At 44.8% G+C, this 14,224-nt stretch overlaps 1 protein-coding gene across 1 annotated transcript in view; it reads right to left on the bottom strand.

The window, feature by feature from the left end:
- Window positions 1-14,224, bottom strand: part of FREM2 (FRAS1 related extracellular matrix 2) — a 317,024-nt gene that overhangs the window by 179,104 nt on the left and 123,696 nt on the right. The window contains exon 3 of the mRNA XM_068267101.1: window positions 4,034-4,180. Within this exon, the coding sequence (XP_068123202.1) occupies window positions 4,034-4,180 (147 nt within the window). The remainder of the gene's footprint in view (window positions 1-4,033; window positions 4,181-14,224) is intronic.

Raw genomic sequence — 14,224 nt, 5'->3', positions numbered from 1 at the left:
GCCATGACACGCTTTGCGGAAATTCAGCGCAAAAACAACATGCCGGTGAGACGCCTCATTTGCGATAGCCCGACTCGCTGGAACTCGACCCTGCTCATGTTCTCCCGCCTGCTAGAACAGAAGAAAGCCGTGACCCACTACCTCTACAACTACAGTAGAATGAAACAGTCTGGGAAGATGGGGATGTTCTGGCCCGACAACTGGACACTGATGAAAAATGCATGCAGGCTCATGCGGCCGTTTGAGGAGGTGACCAACCTGGTGAGCCGCAGTGAGGGCACCATCAGCGACTTAATTCCCTATGCTTACTTCTTGGAGCGTGCTGTGCGTAGAGTGGCGGATGAAGCTGTGAATGAGCGTGACCAGGAACCGTTACGGCAGGAACAGGCATGGGACCAATTTTCATCAGACCCAGCTGTTTCCTCAACACCTGCAGCAGCACAGAGGGGGGAGGAGGAGGAAGAAGAGAAGTCGTGTGCAGAAGACGAGTCAGACTCAGAGGATGATGAGCAAGGTGTTTCTTTGGGGGAGGAGGAGGAGGAGGAGGAGGGGACAGCGGCAGGAGAACAACCGCAGCAGGCGTCGCAAGGGGCTTGTGCTGCTCAACCTTCCTGTGGTATTGTTCGCGGCTGGGGGGAGGAGGTTGACTTACCTGACGTCACTGAGGAAGAGCAAGAGGAGATGGAGGGTACTGGATCCGACTTTGTGCAGATGTCGTCTTTTATGCTGTCCTGCCTGTTGAGGGACCCCCGTATAAAAAACCTCAAGGGGAATGAGCTGTACTGGGTGGCCACACTACTAGACCCTCGGTACAGGCACAAAGTGGCGGACCTGTTACCAACTCACCTGAAGGTGGAAAGGATGCAGCACATGCAGAACCAGCTGTCAACTATGCTTTACAATGCCTTTAAGGGTGATGTGACAGCACAATGCCAGCAAGGTACCACTGCCACTAATCCTCCTCCCGTGTCCACGCAGTCAAAGACAGGACGCTCCAGCGATCTCATGGTGATGTCGGACATGCGGACGTTCTTTAGTCCAATGCCCCGCCGTAGCCCTTCTGGATCCACCCTCCACCAACGCCTGGAACGGCAGGTAGCCGACTACCTGGCCTTAAGTGTGGATGTAGACACTGCTGTGAACAGCGATGAGGAACCCTTGAACTACTGGGTGCGCAGGCTTGACCTGTGGCCAGAGCTGTCCCAATTTGCCATCCAACTTCTCTCCTGCCCTGCCGCAAGCGTCCTGTCAGAAAGGACCTTCAGCGCAGCTGGGGGCATTGTCACAGAGAAGAGAAGTCACCTAAGTCACAAAAGTGTTAAGTACCTCACCTTTATCAAAATGAATGAGGCATGGATCCCGGAGGGCTGCTGCCCGCCCCAAGACTAAGTCAGTCCCCGCACACACAGCATCTCTGCCTGCACGCCGTGTGACTGGCTGCCTGGCCTGCCCCAAGAAGACTAAGTCGCTCCCAGTCCCTCCACACAGCATGTCTGCCTGCAGGCCGCTTGACTACCTTCTCCGCCACCACCAACAGGGTCCGGGACTCCAGGCGGATTGCTGAATTTTTTAGGCCGCTGCTAGCAGCGGCCGCTGTAATAATTTTTCTGGTGCGTGTACATGACTGCCTAATTTTTCTGGCTGCACTGCGGGCAGCTGCAACAACAAAAGAAAAGGCATGTACATGCGCCCATTCCCCTTCGTGATCAATACCTTGCCGTGGTGAAGGGGCTTGCGTATCACAATGAAGCAATGACCGGCGCCTAGATGAGTGTCTCGGGGGGCACACAAAAGATAATAAGGTCGTTGCTTCATTGTGGTCAGACCAAATTTGATCAGCTGGACAGTCACTGTTCTGTCATTCAGCTACATCAGCCAGGCGACCATATGGGCTGTAAAGCCACCAAAACCTGCACTCTCACCATGGTGCGCACCAGTCCAGCACGGCCGTCACTACACAAACAGCTGTTTGCGGTGCGTTACACGGTGAGTTTGGTGTGTCAGTGTGAAGCAGTACCTTAATTACACTACCTGATTGATGTATACACATGCAAGATGTTTTAAAGCACTTTAGGCCTGTCATTTAGCATTCAATGTGATTTCTGCCCTTAAAACGCTGCTTTGCGTCAAATCCAGATTTTTCCCGGGGACTTTTGGCATGTATCCCACTCCGCCATGCCCCCCTCCAGGTGTTAGACCCCTTGAAACATCTTTTCCATCACTTTTGTGGCCAGCATAATTATTTTTTTTTTCAAAGTTCGCATCCCCATTGAAGTCTATTGCGGTTCGCGAACTTTAACGCGAACCGAACCTACCGCGGAAGTTCGCGAACCAGGTTCGCGAACCTAAAATCGGAGGTTCGGCCCAACTCTACAGGTGACACTGCTGTCCAACTGGACAACAGGTTGCCCCCTGAGTATGCTTCACTGTCTGGTGAAAAGAGTTTTTTTACTATCTGCACATGCTGTATTGGATGCATAATATTTGCACATGCTGTGTTGGGGGGATACTATGTGCACATGCTGTGTTGGGGTGCATACTGTCTGCACATGCTGTGTTGGAGGGCATACTACCTGCACATTCTGTGTAGGAAGTATGTTGAACCGGCCCTTGACCGAAAAAGTTTGGGGACTCCTGGTCTACAACTAGGATTTGTTTACAGAGTGTAAGGTGCAGATTGGAGATGATCATCTATACACCACATCTAAAGGATGTATAAGGCGGTCACCTACTAAGTCTTTCCCCATGGTTATGAACTGCTATATATGTCCCTCCCTGGATATGTTTATTAAAGTAGGAGCCATGTTCAACAGAGAAGCCTTTTAGATGGCTCCACACATGTGCAACTGAGAACCTTGTCTTTTGCTTACATTGAGCATTCTTGCTTACCTGCTGTAAGTTGAAACAGGGAAGGTTTTTTTGCGGTTGTACTGAGATGAAATCCAGAGAGTCTTGTAATTCAATATTGCCCACTCTCTTGAGACAAGTGACAAAAACTGGCAATCACCTAGCCTAACTAATATTACACTGGATCACGCTAGGCCATACATGTCAAACATCGGCCTGTGGGCCAAATGTAGACCCCAGAGCCATCAAATTCGGCCCGCAAGTTGTTTCCCCGCTTTGCATTACATTTGGCTCACTCTCTAGACCACCAGGGAAGCTATATTGGAGGTGAAGCCCTAGATCAGCAGGGAAGCCATATGGCGGAGGAAGGAGGAAAGCAATAGATATCAGGGAATTGTATAAGGGAGGGAGCACCATTAGACACCAGGGAACTGTATAGGGGAAGAAGAGGGGCCATTAAACACCAGAGAACTAGATAGGGGAGTAAGGTGGCCACTAAACACCAGACGGCGACTGTATATAGACACCAGGAAACTGCGTACGGAAGTGAAGGGGCCATTATACATCATGGAACTGTATAGGAAGGAGGGGGGGGGGGGCACTAAACAGTTGTATAGGGGAGGGAAGGGGCCACCAGACACCAGGGAACTGAATAGGGGAGGGAGAGGGGTCATTAGACACCAGGGAACTGTATAGGGGAGGGGGGAACTAGACATCAGGGAAATATATATGGGAGGGAGGGGGGCATTTGACACCAGGAAATTGTGTAGGGGAAGGGGGGCACTAGACACCAGGGAATTGTATGGGGGGCACTAGACACCAGGGAGCTGTATGGGGGAGGGAAAGGGCCCATTAGACACCAGGGAACTATATAGGGAAGGGAGGGAGGAGAGGCACTAGAAACCAGGAAACTGTGTAGGTAAGGGAGGGGGGCACTAGACACCAGGGAACTGTATGGGGAGGGAAATGGCCACTAGACATTGAGGTTGAGCGTCCCAGTGTTCAATTTAAGCCCACTTTGTATTTGGTTTTACACCCCGGTACTAAGCTACAACTAATACTCAAGAATTTACGGGTCATACATGGTTACTTTTGGTTACTTTGTGATGCATACAGCAATGCTTGTATTTTTAACATTCATTTTCCCTTTGACTAGTATGGCAATATGAGGTATGGGTTGACTTACTGACAAATGAAGTTTCTCCCAGGTATCCTCTGCGCCTCAGGACAATCTCTAAATGTTTAGCATCTTCATTCACCACATAATGCTCCTTCTCTAGTGAGATCCAAGCCCAGTTCAGACGAAAGTGTTGATTCTTTAGCTTGTTTCCTCCTATAAAAAATAACCAGTTTAGAATGTAATAAAATAATAATGGCCTCAATGTGAATGAAGCTTGTTAATGTTAATCACCTACGCAAAAGGCAAAAATCCACCCAGGGGAGCTAGACTTTCTTGGGGTAATATTTTTTCCAAGAATTGTTAAATTTACAGGCATTTTAGAGGGGAAAAATAGGCGTAAATGCAGAAAATACATTTTATTTTTCATATTTCACCCTTCCTAATTTTCACATGACAAGTGCCACAGTTATAATACACCTCAAAATACAGTATTATTTGGCTCGTCCTGGTTAAAATGATACAATATATGCCATATTTCATCACTAGTTGGGTATGCAGTGTACCATTATCACCAGTCTGTGTGTCGGTAGCGACTGGATGCAATTGCTGGGGTATACCGTTTGTGGACCCCAGTGCTGTTCAGATACATTGCTAGGCAAGAGCATAGCGATGCATCTATACAGAGATGGGTCCTTGAACTGCGGCCCTAGTGATTCCATCCGATCCCTGCAGGCGACAGCCAATACGGCTGTCCGCGAATCTTAAGGCCAAGTATAGGCGACACAAGGGGTTAATTAGGTAGGGGTTAAAACTTAACCACAGGGGGAAAAAACACTTTATTTTTTAATGTGACACTGTCACTTTAAACTGGTGGGACAGGAAATTTGGGCCCTGGAAGTTTTCGGAAGTTTGGACACTGCCATAGGTGCCCATACTAATATTGGCTAATGCAATAAAATAGTGGGTACCAGGGCCATCCACTATGCAAGCTGCAGCTACAAATAGTGGGCACTTGTGGGTTTGGTTAAGGTAAGGCATGCAGGGGGGTAGTTAAGGTTGACATCGGAGAGGGTGTGGGTAAGCATAGGCATCGTAGTGGGGTGGTTAGGCATTGGCGGAGGTGGATGGGTTAAGATTAGACTTCAGAGGGTGGTTGGGTGGCTAGACATTAGATAGTGGTGGTTAGGGTTAGGCAACAGTGTGTGTGGGGTAAGGGGGTGGTTAGGAATTGGCTGGGGAGGTGGTTAAGGTTAGGCTTCGGAGGGAGGGGCAGTTAGTTAGGCATCAGATGGAGGGTGGTTCGGGTTAGGCATTGGCAGGGGGGGGGGGGGATTGGGAGTTAGTAGACGGAGGGTTCTGTGTGAGAATAGGGTTAAGTTTAGTAAATTATCAGCATCATTTACTAATACTTTACTATTGCAATTTGCACTGCTAATAGTAGACTATTAGTAAATGTACCGATATCCTACTAGCGGCACCCAAATTTCCAGTGCCCTTTTTGCATGTAAGCTCTTGGGGTGGCCAGAAGCGTGCAGGCAGTTACTATCTGTAGGTAAGCATATAATGCATTTTTCTTTTTAAAAAATGTAATACAGGTATGTTTTGAGATGAAAACTCACATGCTTGCCTGGAATGATTCTAGCCTGAGTAACACGAGACCTTGCTGAGTTTTATCTGCCAAAAACTACAGCTCAAAGCAAATAAGGATTGGACAGCTCTGACGAAGAACATCTATAATTCCTTGATTGCTGATGTGGTTTGTAGATCACAAACACGGGTGTTAATCTCCACATTTCTCAACAGCTTCACTGAGACTTTTAGTTTCAAATCAAACTCTAATTTCTTGCACTATTAACACTCGTATGTCTTGGAATTTGGAGTCTGAAGACAAGCCATTAATTAGACATGCCCTATTTGTCTGCCAGCTGGCCATGACATCGCTCTGTCTGCTGTGATCTCTGTAACGTAAAAGCTGCTTTGATGAATGAATGATGAAAAATAATCTGATTGCTCGAAACACATGAAATACCTTTTTGATTCTATTGATCCCGGCCAAGTGTCTCGGAAAAAGGCGAGATGTGCATGACCGGTCTGTTTACCTCTCGTGGAAAAGAGGATTTATAGAAGCAATATTAATTGACAGAGGGAGGAAATATACTTTATGATCATGACATGCATCAGATGAGGCTTTGGGATTATTCCATTTAAACTTTACCCATTTCCAACACACAACAGAACCAGCTAATGACAAAGCCAAATCTGCGTGACCCCACCATAAAGTCTAGACCTGGACCTGATGGCTTCCTTAGCAGATCATGTGCTCGCATGAAATATCCTCCATCTCTCTCTAAGGCTTCACTTGGCCAGGAAAGGTCTGAGAAGCAGCACAATTTCAACAGATTATACTTTCACTATCTTAGTAAAGCCTGGTATACACCTTCAATTTTAGTTAATCAATGATTGGCCAATATTACCATCACTATATAGTATGAGGGTCAACAGATTTTGAATACTATGAACAGATTGCGTAGGGGGGCTATGGTGGATGGGGTGGCACGGACCACCAGGGGAGCCACTGACCACAAGGGTGGGTGGAATGGGGGGGGGGGGCAGCCATGACCACTAGGGGGGCACTGACCATCAGGGAGGCTATAGGGGGTGGCAATGGCCACCTGGGAGGCCACCCACTTTTTAGACCATGCCCTCTACAAAATAATATTATTAACCACTTCACCACTGAGGGGTTTTACCCCCTGAGCACCAGAGCAATTTTCACCTTTCAGCGCTCCTTCCATTCATTCGTCTATAACTTTATTATTACTTATCGCAATGAAATGAACTATATCTTGTTTTTTTCGCCACCAATTAGGCTTTCTTTAGGTGGGACATTATGCCAAGAATTATTTTTTTCTAAATGTGTTTTAATGGGAAAATAGGAAAAATGTGGGGAAAAAAATAATTATTTTACAGTTTTCGGCCATTATAGTTTTTAAATAATGCATGCTACTGTAATTAAAACCCATGAAACGTATTTGCCCTTTTGTCCTGGTTATAAAACCATTTAAATTATGTCCCTATCACAATGTTTGGCGCCAATATTTTATTTGGAAATAAAGGTGCATTTTTTTCAGTTTTGCGTCCATCCCTAATTACAAGCCCATAGTTTATAAAGTAACAGTGTTATACCCTCTTGACATAAATATTTAAAAAGTTCAGTCCCTAAGGTAACTATTTATGTATTTTTTTTAATTGTAAATTTTTTAATTTTTTTTTAATTACAAAAAAAAAAAAAAATGGGGAGTGTGGGAGGTAATGAGTTAATTTTATGTGTAAAAGTCATTTATTTGTATGTGGAAAATGTGTAGGGTGTAGTTTACTATTTGGCCACAAGATGGCCACAGTAACTTTTTGTTTTAATGCGACCTCCAAGCTTCCTTCCGGAAGCTTGGAGGAAGAATAAGGAGGCTGGACACGTGAGTTTTTTCTCACAATGATCGCGCTGCCCATAGGAGAGCAGCTGATCATTGCGGGGCTTAGATCAACGAACGGGAATGGATTTTCCCGTTCATTGATCTCTGGGCGAGCGGGCGGCGGCGGTTTTACTAGCGGCGGGCGGCGTGTTTACGAGCGGGAGCGCGGGCAGCGTCGGGAACGCGGAAAGTACGTGTTTCTCCGTCCCTGGTTTTTAAAGGATGGAAAAAGGGGCGGAGAAATACGTACGCGCGGGGGTAAAGTGGTTAATTAACCTTCTACAGGTCATGTACCCTTTCTCCGTAATTTTTACCTTTACAAAAAAACATTTATAATTTTTTGAGTTCAAAAGAAAAAAACACACTGAAGCAAAAATCCACCTCTAAAGAAGTGATGAATGTAACAACCTATGCAACCAGTGCTGCGTGCAACAATCAGACAAAAATAAAATAGATAGAAGAAATAAAATAGATAAAAGTGAAATGTCAACCAGTGGCGTAGCTAAGGATCTGTGGGCCCTGATGCAAATTTTACATTGGGGCCCCCCAAGCACTCTATACATAACAAATGATAAAGTGAATCAAAACCTGCCAACAGCAACAGTGTCAGAGCTGCAAGAAGGGGATGGGGAGCAGTTTGTTAATGATTACCACTATTCAAAGTATCTATAGAACTGATTATTATGAGCACAGGACCAACAGAAAGCTAATACTGCAGTTGAGGGAGGGCCCCTCCGGCCCAAGGCCCCCAATGCGGTTGGAACCTCTTCAACCCCAATTGCTATGCCCCTGATGCCAGCAATTCAAAGGATCCAGGAACATGGACCATGCAAAGGGAGGGGGAGCCAGTGAGTGCAGTGGGTGACGTACCAGGAGGAAAGGAAAAAAGAGACCCGCACTGTACAATACATCATGTGCCATTGCTATTTGTCACTAATGTGGTTTCTTGCCCATAAGCAACATTAGCGATGAATTGTGACGGCACGTTTGGTTAAATACTTTGCATTGGTCCTTTCTGCAGACTCTACATTGTACATGCATACGGCTTGCATTTATTGTTGCATATGATGGTTCTTGCCCAACAGTGAGTAGTAAACAACTTTTTTCCTCATCTGTTTATTTTCGTTTGGGGTTTCTTCTACATTTTATGCTCACTTGATTATGTATACAAACACTTTGATAAATAAAACAAATATTAATATGAAAAAAATATATATATTCCCTTTAAATACAGTAGACAGCACTATGATTGCTGTTATGCGCTGCACAACATATTATTAGCATCACAGGTTTCTTTTGTATCAGCAGCCAGCCAGCAAACTCCAGCTGACATGTTTGGGCGGTAAGGCAGTAAGTGGTGCTGTCACTGTTACTAGGTTACACTCCCTGTGTGTGTGGGGTTTTTCACTGACACAAAAAAAAAAAAACACACCTGGCTGAGAAGGATATAAATACACACCCTCCAGACACAAGCACAGAGCTATCTGCATTCTTAAAATACAACTCATAGCCTCCAGGTATGGAGTCACACACCGGCATAATTCCTCTGGCGGCGCCAGACTGCTTCCTGCGCGCTAGCAAATTACCGCTGATGTGAAAACAAGGCCTGTCTGAGTGTGTGACAAAGTGAGCATTTAACAAAATATTGGACTCTGAATAAAAAAAGGGTGTGGCTAATAGGATTAAGTGTTGGATTGACAGCAGCAGCACTCAGGAATTTGTATGTGTTCCTAAGGTACCAGTCATTCCAACTGTCTGAGCAAACAACCTGCTTAGGTAAACTGACAGCACTCAGGCGGAGGTGTCCTATATGTTGTGAAGGGTGAATAAACGTATGAGGTAAGTAATTCTATCTGGAAAATTAAATGAAGCTTTTCTGGAGCTCCAAATTCTTATTTTGGGTTTAAGGGGGAATTTTGAGCAATCTTTAACATTGCATCTAAGCTGGAAATACACCCGTTGATTTTTCCGTTGACATATCCTGATTGCTTTTAGAATCTGCTTTGTTGAATATGGCTTCCGTTGGGCTTTCATCAAAGGTCAGCGCAGGTTTAGAAAGTCATTATATGTAGGGAATAGTAAATTCTTCACCACAATATATCAAATGCTCAGAGGTAGGTATCCGCCAAACATCAAAACTAGAAAAGGCTTACCAGCTCCCAACAACCCACATTATAAGGTTGTAAAATGGCTCAGGTCACAGATAACGTCCAGGGAACATCAGACGTCGTGAAGATCCAGTGGACATCCGTATGGAGGTAAAGTTTCAGGAATTTATATAGGAAAACAAAAACGGCAATATCTAAGCGTAACCCGTTTATTTAGATAAAATTTCTTTAAAAGGCAGTAGATATAAAAACAATAACTCACATACGGGGCCCATAAACAGGGAACCCCGGAAGATTAGCGTGCATGCAATTGTCAATCGTAGATCAATAGACAATGGTGCCGCCTGTTACCTTCCCGACGGGTTTCACAGTCTTGCGTCATCAGGGGAGAAAACCCCTGATGACGCAATACTGTAAAACCGGTCGGGAAGGTAACAGGCGGCACCATTGTCTATTGATCTACGATTGACCATTACATGCGCGCTAATCTTCCGGGGTTCCCTGTTTATGGGCCCCGTATGTGAGTTATTGTTTTTATCTCTACTGCCTTTTAAAGAAATTTTATCTAAATAAACGGGTTACGCTTAGATATTGCCGTTTTTGTTTTCCTATATAAATTCCTGAAACTTTTCCTCCATACGGATGTCCACTGGATCTTCTCAACGTCTGATGTTCCCTGGACTTTATCTGTGACCTGAGCCATTTTACAACCTTATAATGTGGGTTGTTGGGAGCTGGTAAGCCTTTTCTAGTTTTGATGTTTGGCGGATACCTACCTCTGAGCATTTGATATATTGTGGTGAAGAATTTACCATTCCCTACATATAATGACTTTCTAAACCTGCGCAGACCTTTGATGTATGCCCGACTTCTGAACTTTTGGACATTGTTCTTCTCAGCGGTGGTTACATTGTCCCTTGGCGCCGACATATTTGCTACTATATATTCCGTTGGGCTTTAACCACCCTGGCGTTTAATTGTTTTGCGGCGGTCGTTTGTTTTGTTTTCACTTTTTTTATCATGTAGCTAGCCTAGCGCTAGCTACATGATTCTCCCCTCCCTGTGCTATCCCTCCCACCCCTCCGATCGCTGCCGGGGACCATACCCAACAGGAAATCCCGCTCTGAACGGGATTTTCTGTTAGGTCTTCCCTCGTCGCCATGGCGATGATCGGAATGATGTCATGACGTCAGGGGGAGTCCCAATCCACCCCTTAGTGCAGCCTGGCGGTGATTGGCCAGGCTGCGCAATGGGTCTGGGGGGCCCTCTTTCGCGGCGCGTAGTGGCGGCGATTGAGTAAAACACACAGCTAGCAAAGTGCTAGCTGCGTGTTTTAAAAAAAAAATTGTCAAAAAAAACCCACCAGGGGCTGAGATATTCAGCCTGGCGGTACTGGACGAGCTGAGCCCGTCCATGCCGCCAAGGTGGTTAAAGAGGGACTCCAGCGAAAATAATGTAATAAGAAACGTGCTTCATTTTTACAATAATTATGTATAAAGGATTTAGTCAGTGTTTGCCCATTGCAAAATCTTCCTCTCCCTGATTTACATTCTGACATTTATCACATAGTGACATTTTTACTGCTGGCAGGTGATGTCAGTAGGAGATGCTGCTTGCTTTTTTGGCAGTTGGAAACAGCTGTTATTCCCCACAATGTAACAAGGCTCCCACAGTGTTATGTTAGAACCATGGTCCTGACATCTCACTGTGGGAGGGGCTTCACCACATTATCAGCCCTGATGGTCCGTTTGTGAAAAGATAAAGATTTCTCGTGGTAAAGCAGGTATCAGCTACTAATTGGGATGGAGTTCAATCCTTGGTTACGGTTTCTCTTTAATTGTGTAAGCCTGGCAGACAAAATACATATCCATGGAGCAATGAGAACACATATTTTTTGAGGGTGGCATAACTGTGCTTGACTATCCAATCATACTTACTTTGTACAGCGCCACGGAATGTGTTGGTGCCTTATAAATCAATAATAATAATAATAATAATACTCCTGCATCTATGAGAATGGTGGGGCCTTTACATTGCCGTTGTAGCAGCCAGTCAGCTTTGTCGATGATGGTTACTAGGAGTGGTTAAAGTGAACCTGCTTCACTTTTGAATGCCTAAGCCTCATTGAAATCCCCTTTCCTGATGTCCAACATTGGAATCTAATAATGAATTGCAATTTGCAAAATCTGACATCTTTCCATAACTCCTACTTTAAACTGTTAACGATTCAACCCCCCAAATGATAAATGTAACCTCTCCAGTTCCTCCACATACACACATCCAACAAATCCAGGACCTATTTTAGAAAAAAAGAGTTTATATATTTTTGGGTCACTATTTTTGGCAATTTGACGCTACAACATGTTACTTTTAAATATTTTGTGCCCATAGGGACAAATTATTATCATTATTTTTGATGCATTTAGCACCATCATCTTCCAAAGCACTGTACAGTGTTAGGGCCTGTACACACTGCTGCGGTTTTAAAATCGCATGGGATTTTTAATCGCAAAGCCTTCATGAAAATCGAAAAATCGCATTGCACCAATGTGTACAGGTCTTCACAATTTTCATGATTTTTCAAAAGACCTTGCAATTAAAAAACACATGTAATTTTAAAAGTGCAGCGCAAGAGCAGCAGTGTATACAGGCCCTTACAGTGACAATAATATTCAAGCAGATTTCCAGCCCAAAAGTAAAAAGCCAGCAGAAGTCCTGTAAAAGAAAGTTATAGTCACTTACACTGCCTTGTTCCACGAAACCGTCCTGAAGACCCCAGATCACCAGACTTCCTGCACGTGGCTCCGCCTCCCCTCCCTACCCGGAGAAAAATGCCAAGATTTTTACTCCAGTAAACACCTTGGCATTTTTCTAAAGGGAGAGAGGGGAGGCGGAGCCACACGCCGGACGCCGGGTGATTCGGGGTCTTCAGGGTGGCTTTGAGGGACAAGGCAGCAGGGCTGTGGAGTCGGAGTCGGAGTCGTGGAGTCGGAGTCGTGGAGTCGGGCAATTTTGGGTGCCTGGAGTCGGAGTCGGGAAAAAATGCACCGACTCCGACTCCTAATGAATTTGTAACTGTAATTAAAATAGAAAATATGATAAAATGTTCTATTTCTCAGATAATAGTCATTAAAAATAATGTATATATACAGTATATATACAGTAATAGCTGTGCTTAGTCTACAAAAATGAAATAAACCAATCAAAATTAGTTACTTGTGCTGCTTCAATAAAGCAGTCCCTGTATTTTTAAAGTCAGATATACATATCTGATTGTGACTGTATATATGATGTGTACACAGGAATCTCTTATATACACTAAATAACATCTATACTGTAAGTATAAAGCCTGATGTGTAGCTGTGTCACTAACAGAGATGGTCAACGAGATGGAAATAATTCTGCATTGATGCTTATTTATGCAAATGTATGCACTCCCTTTGCTGATGAAATCAAATAATTTGATATGTTATTAAAATTTGGTTTGGTGACTACAAATTAAAGGGAAACTGAGACGGATGAAAAGTAAAGTTTTATACATACCTGGGGCTTCCTCCAGCCCCCTTCAGGCTAATCAGTCCCTCACTGTCTTCCACCACCCGGATCTTCTGCTATGAGTCCTGGTAATTCAGCCAGTCAGCACTGTCCGGCCGCATGCCGCTCCCACAGCCAGGAACATTCTACACCTGCGCAATAGTGCTGCACAGGTGTAGTATGCTCCTGGCGGCGGAGTGTGTGCATGCGCACTACGCCTGACTGGCTCAAGTACCTGGACTCATAGCAGAAGATCCAGGTGGTGGAGGAGGACAACGAGGGACTGATTATCCTGAAGGCGGCTGGAGGAAGCCCCAGGTATGTATAAAACTTTAATTTCATCTGTCTCAGGTTTACTTTGTTACACAGTAGTACTATACATATGCACTCCCCACAGAGCTGCAGGGAATCCACTGAGAATGCTGTGCACATTGAACACAGAGGTGTTGTCTGTTTACAATCTCCTCATTCCCCTGCAGAGTACCTGCACATCATTCTTACATGTACCCACACTTACATTGCCTAGGGCCTGATAGATGTTCTTTGTTCCGGTTTGTACCTTTTACAAGTACTCTTACCAAGGACTAGTTTTAGTCTAAAGGGAATAAATATAGTAGTCTACATATCCTTCTCACTTCAGTTGTCTTGTAAAATTCCTAAGCGTTGGCAGTGAAGAGACGAATTTCACGTTACATACTTTTAATCAACAAAATTGTAATATGCAAATTAGAGGAGTCAGAGTCGTGGAGTCGGAGTCGGTGGAATCCTAAACTGAGGAGTCGGAGTCGGAGTCGGTGGATTTTTGGACCGACTCCACAGCCCTGCAAGGCAGCACATGTAACTATAAAAGAATGTTAAGGGAAACAGGAGGTTTGCAGCACTCCAAGCTCTTTTATTGAGCAGATAAGTAGATATACAGAGCAAGCTTTCGGACAATCCCTGTCCTTTGTGAGCTTGACAAAGGACAGGGATTGTCCGAAAGCTTGCTCTGTATATCTACTTATCTGCTCAATAAAAGAGCTTGGAGTGCTGCAAACCTCCTGTTTCCCTTGATATTCCTGTGGAGGAGGGGACCTCCACCGTTTGCTTGCACCCACTGACAGCTTGACTCGAGTGCTGCTGACCCCTGCACGATTATAAAAGAA

This window comes from Hyperolius riggenbachi, chromosome 2 (genome assembly GCF_040937935.1).
Source record: "Hyperolius riggenbachi isolate aHypRig1 chromosome 2, aHypRig1.pri, whole genome shotgun sequence".
NCBI classification, from domain to species: Eukaryota; Metazoa; Chordata; class Amphibia; order Anura; family Hyperoliidae; genus Hyperolius; species Hyperolius riggenbachi.
Note: the sequence above shows the minus strand (reverse complement) of the source record. Positions and strands in the feature narration are given on the sequence as shown.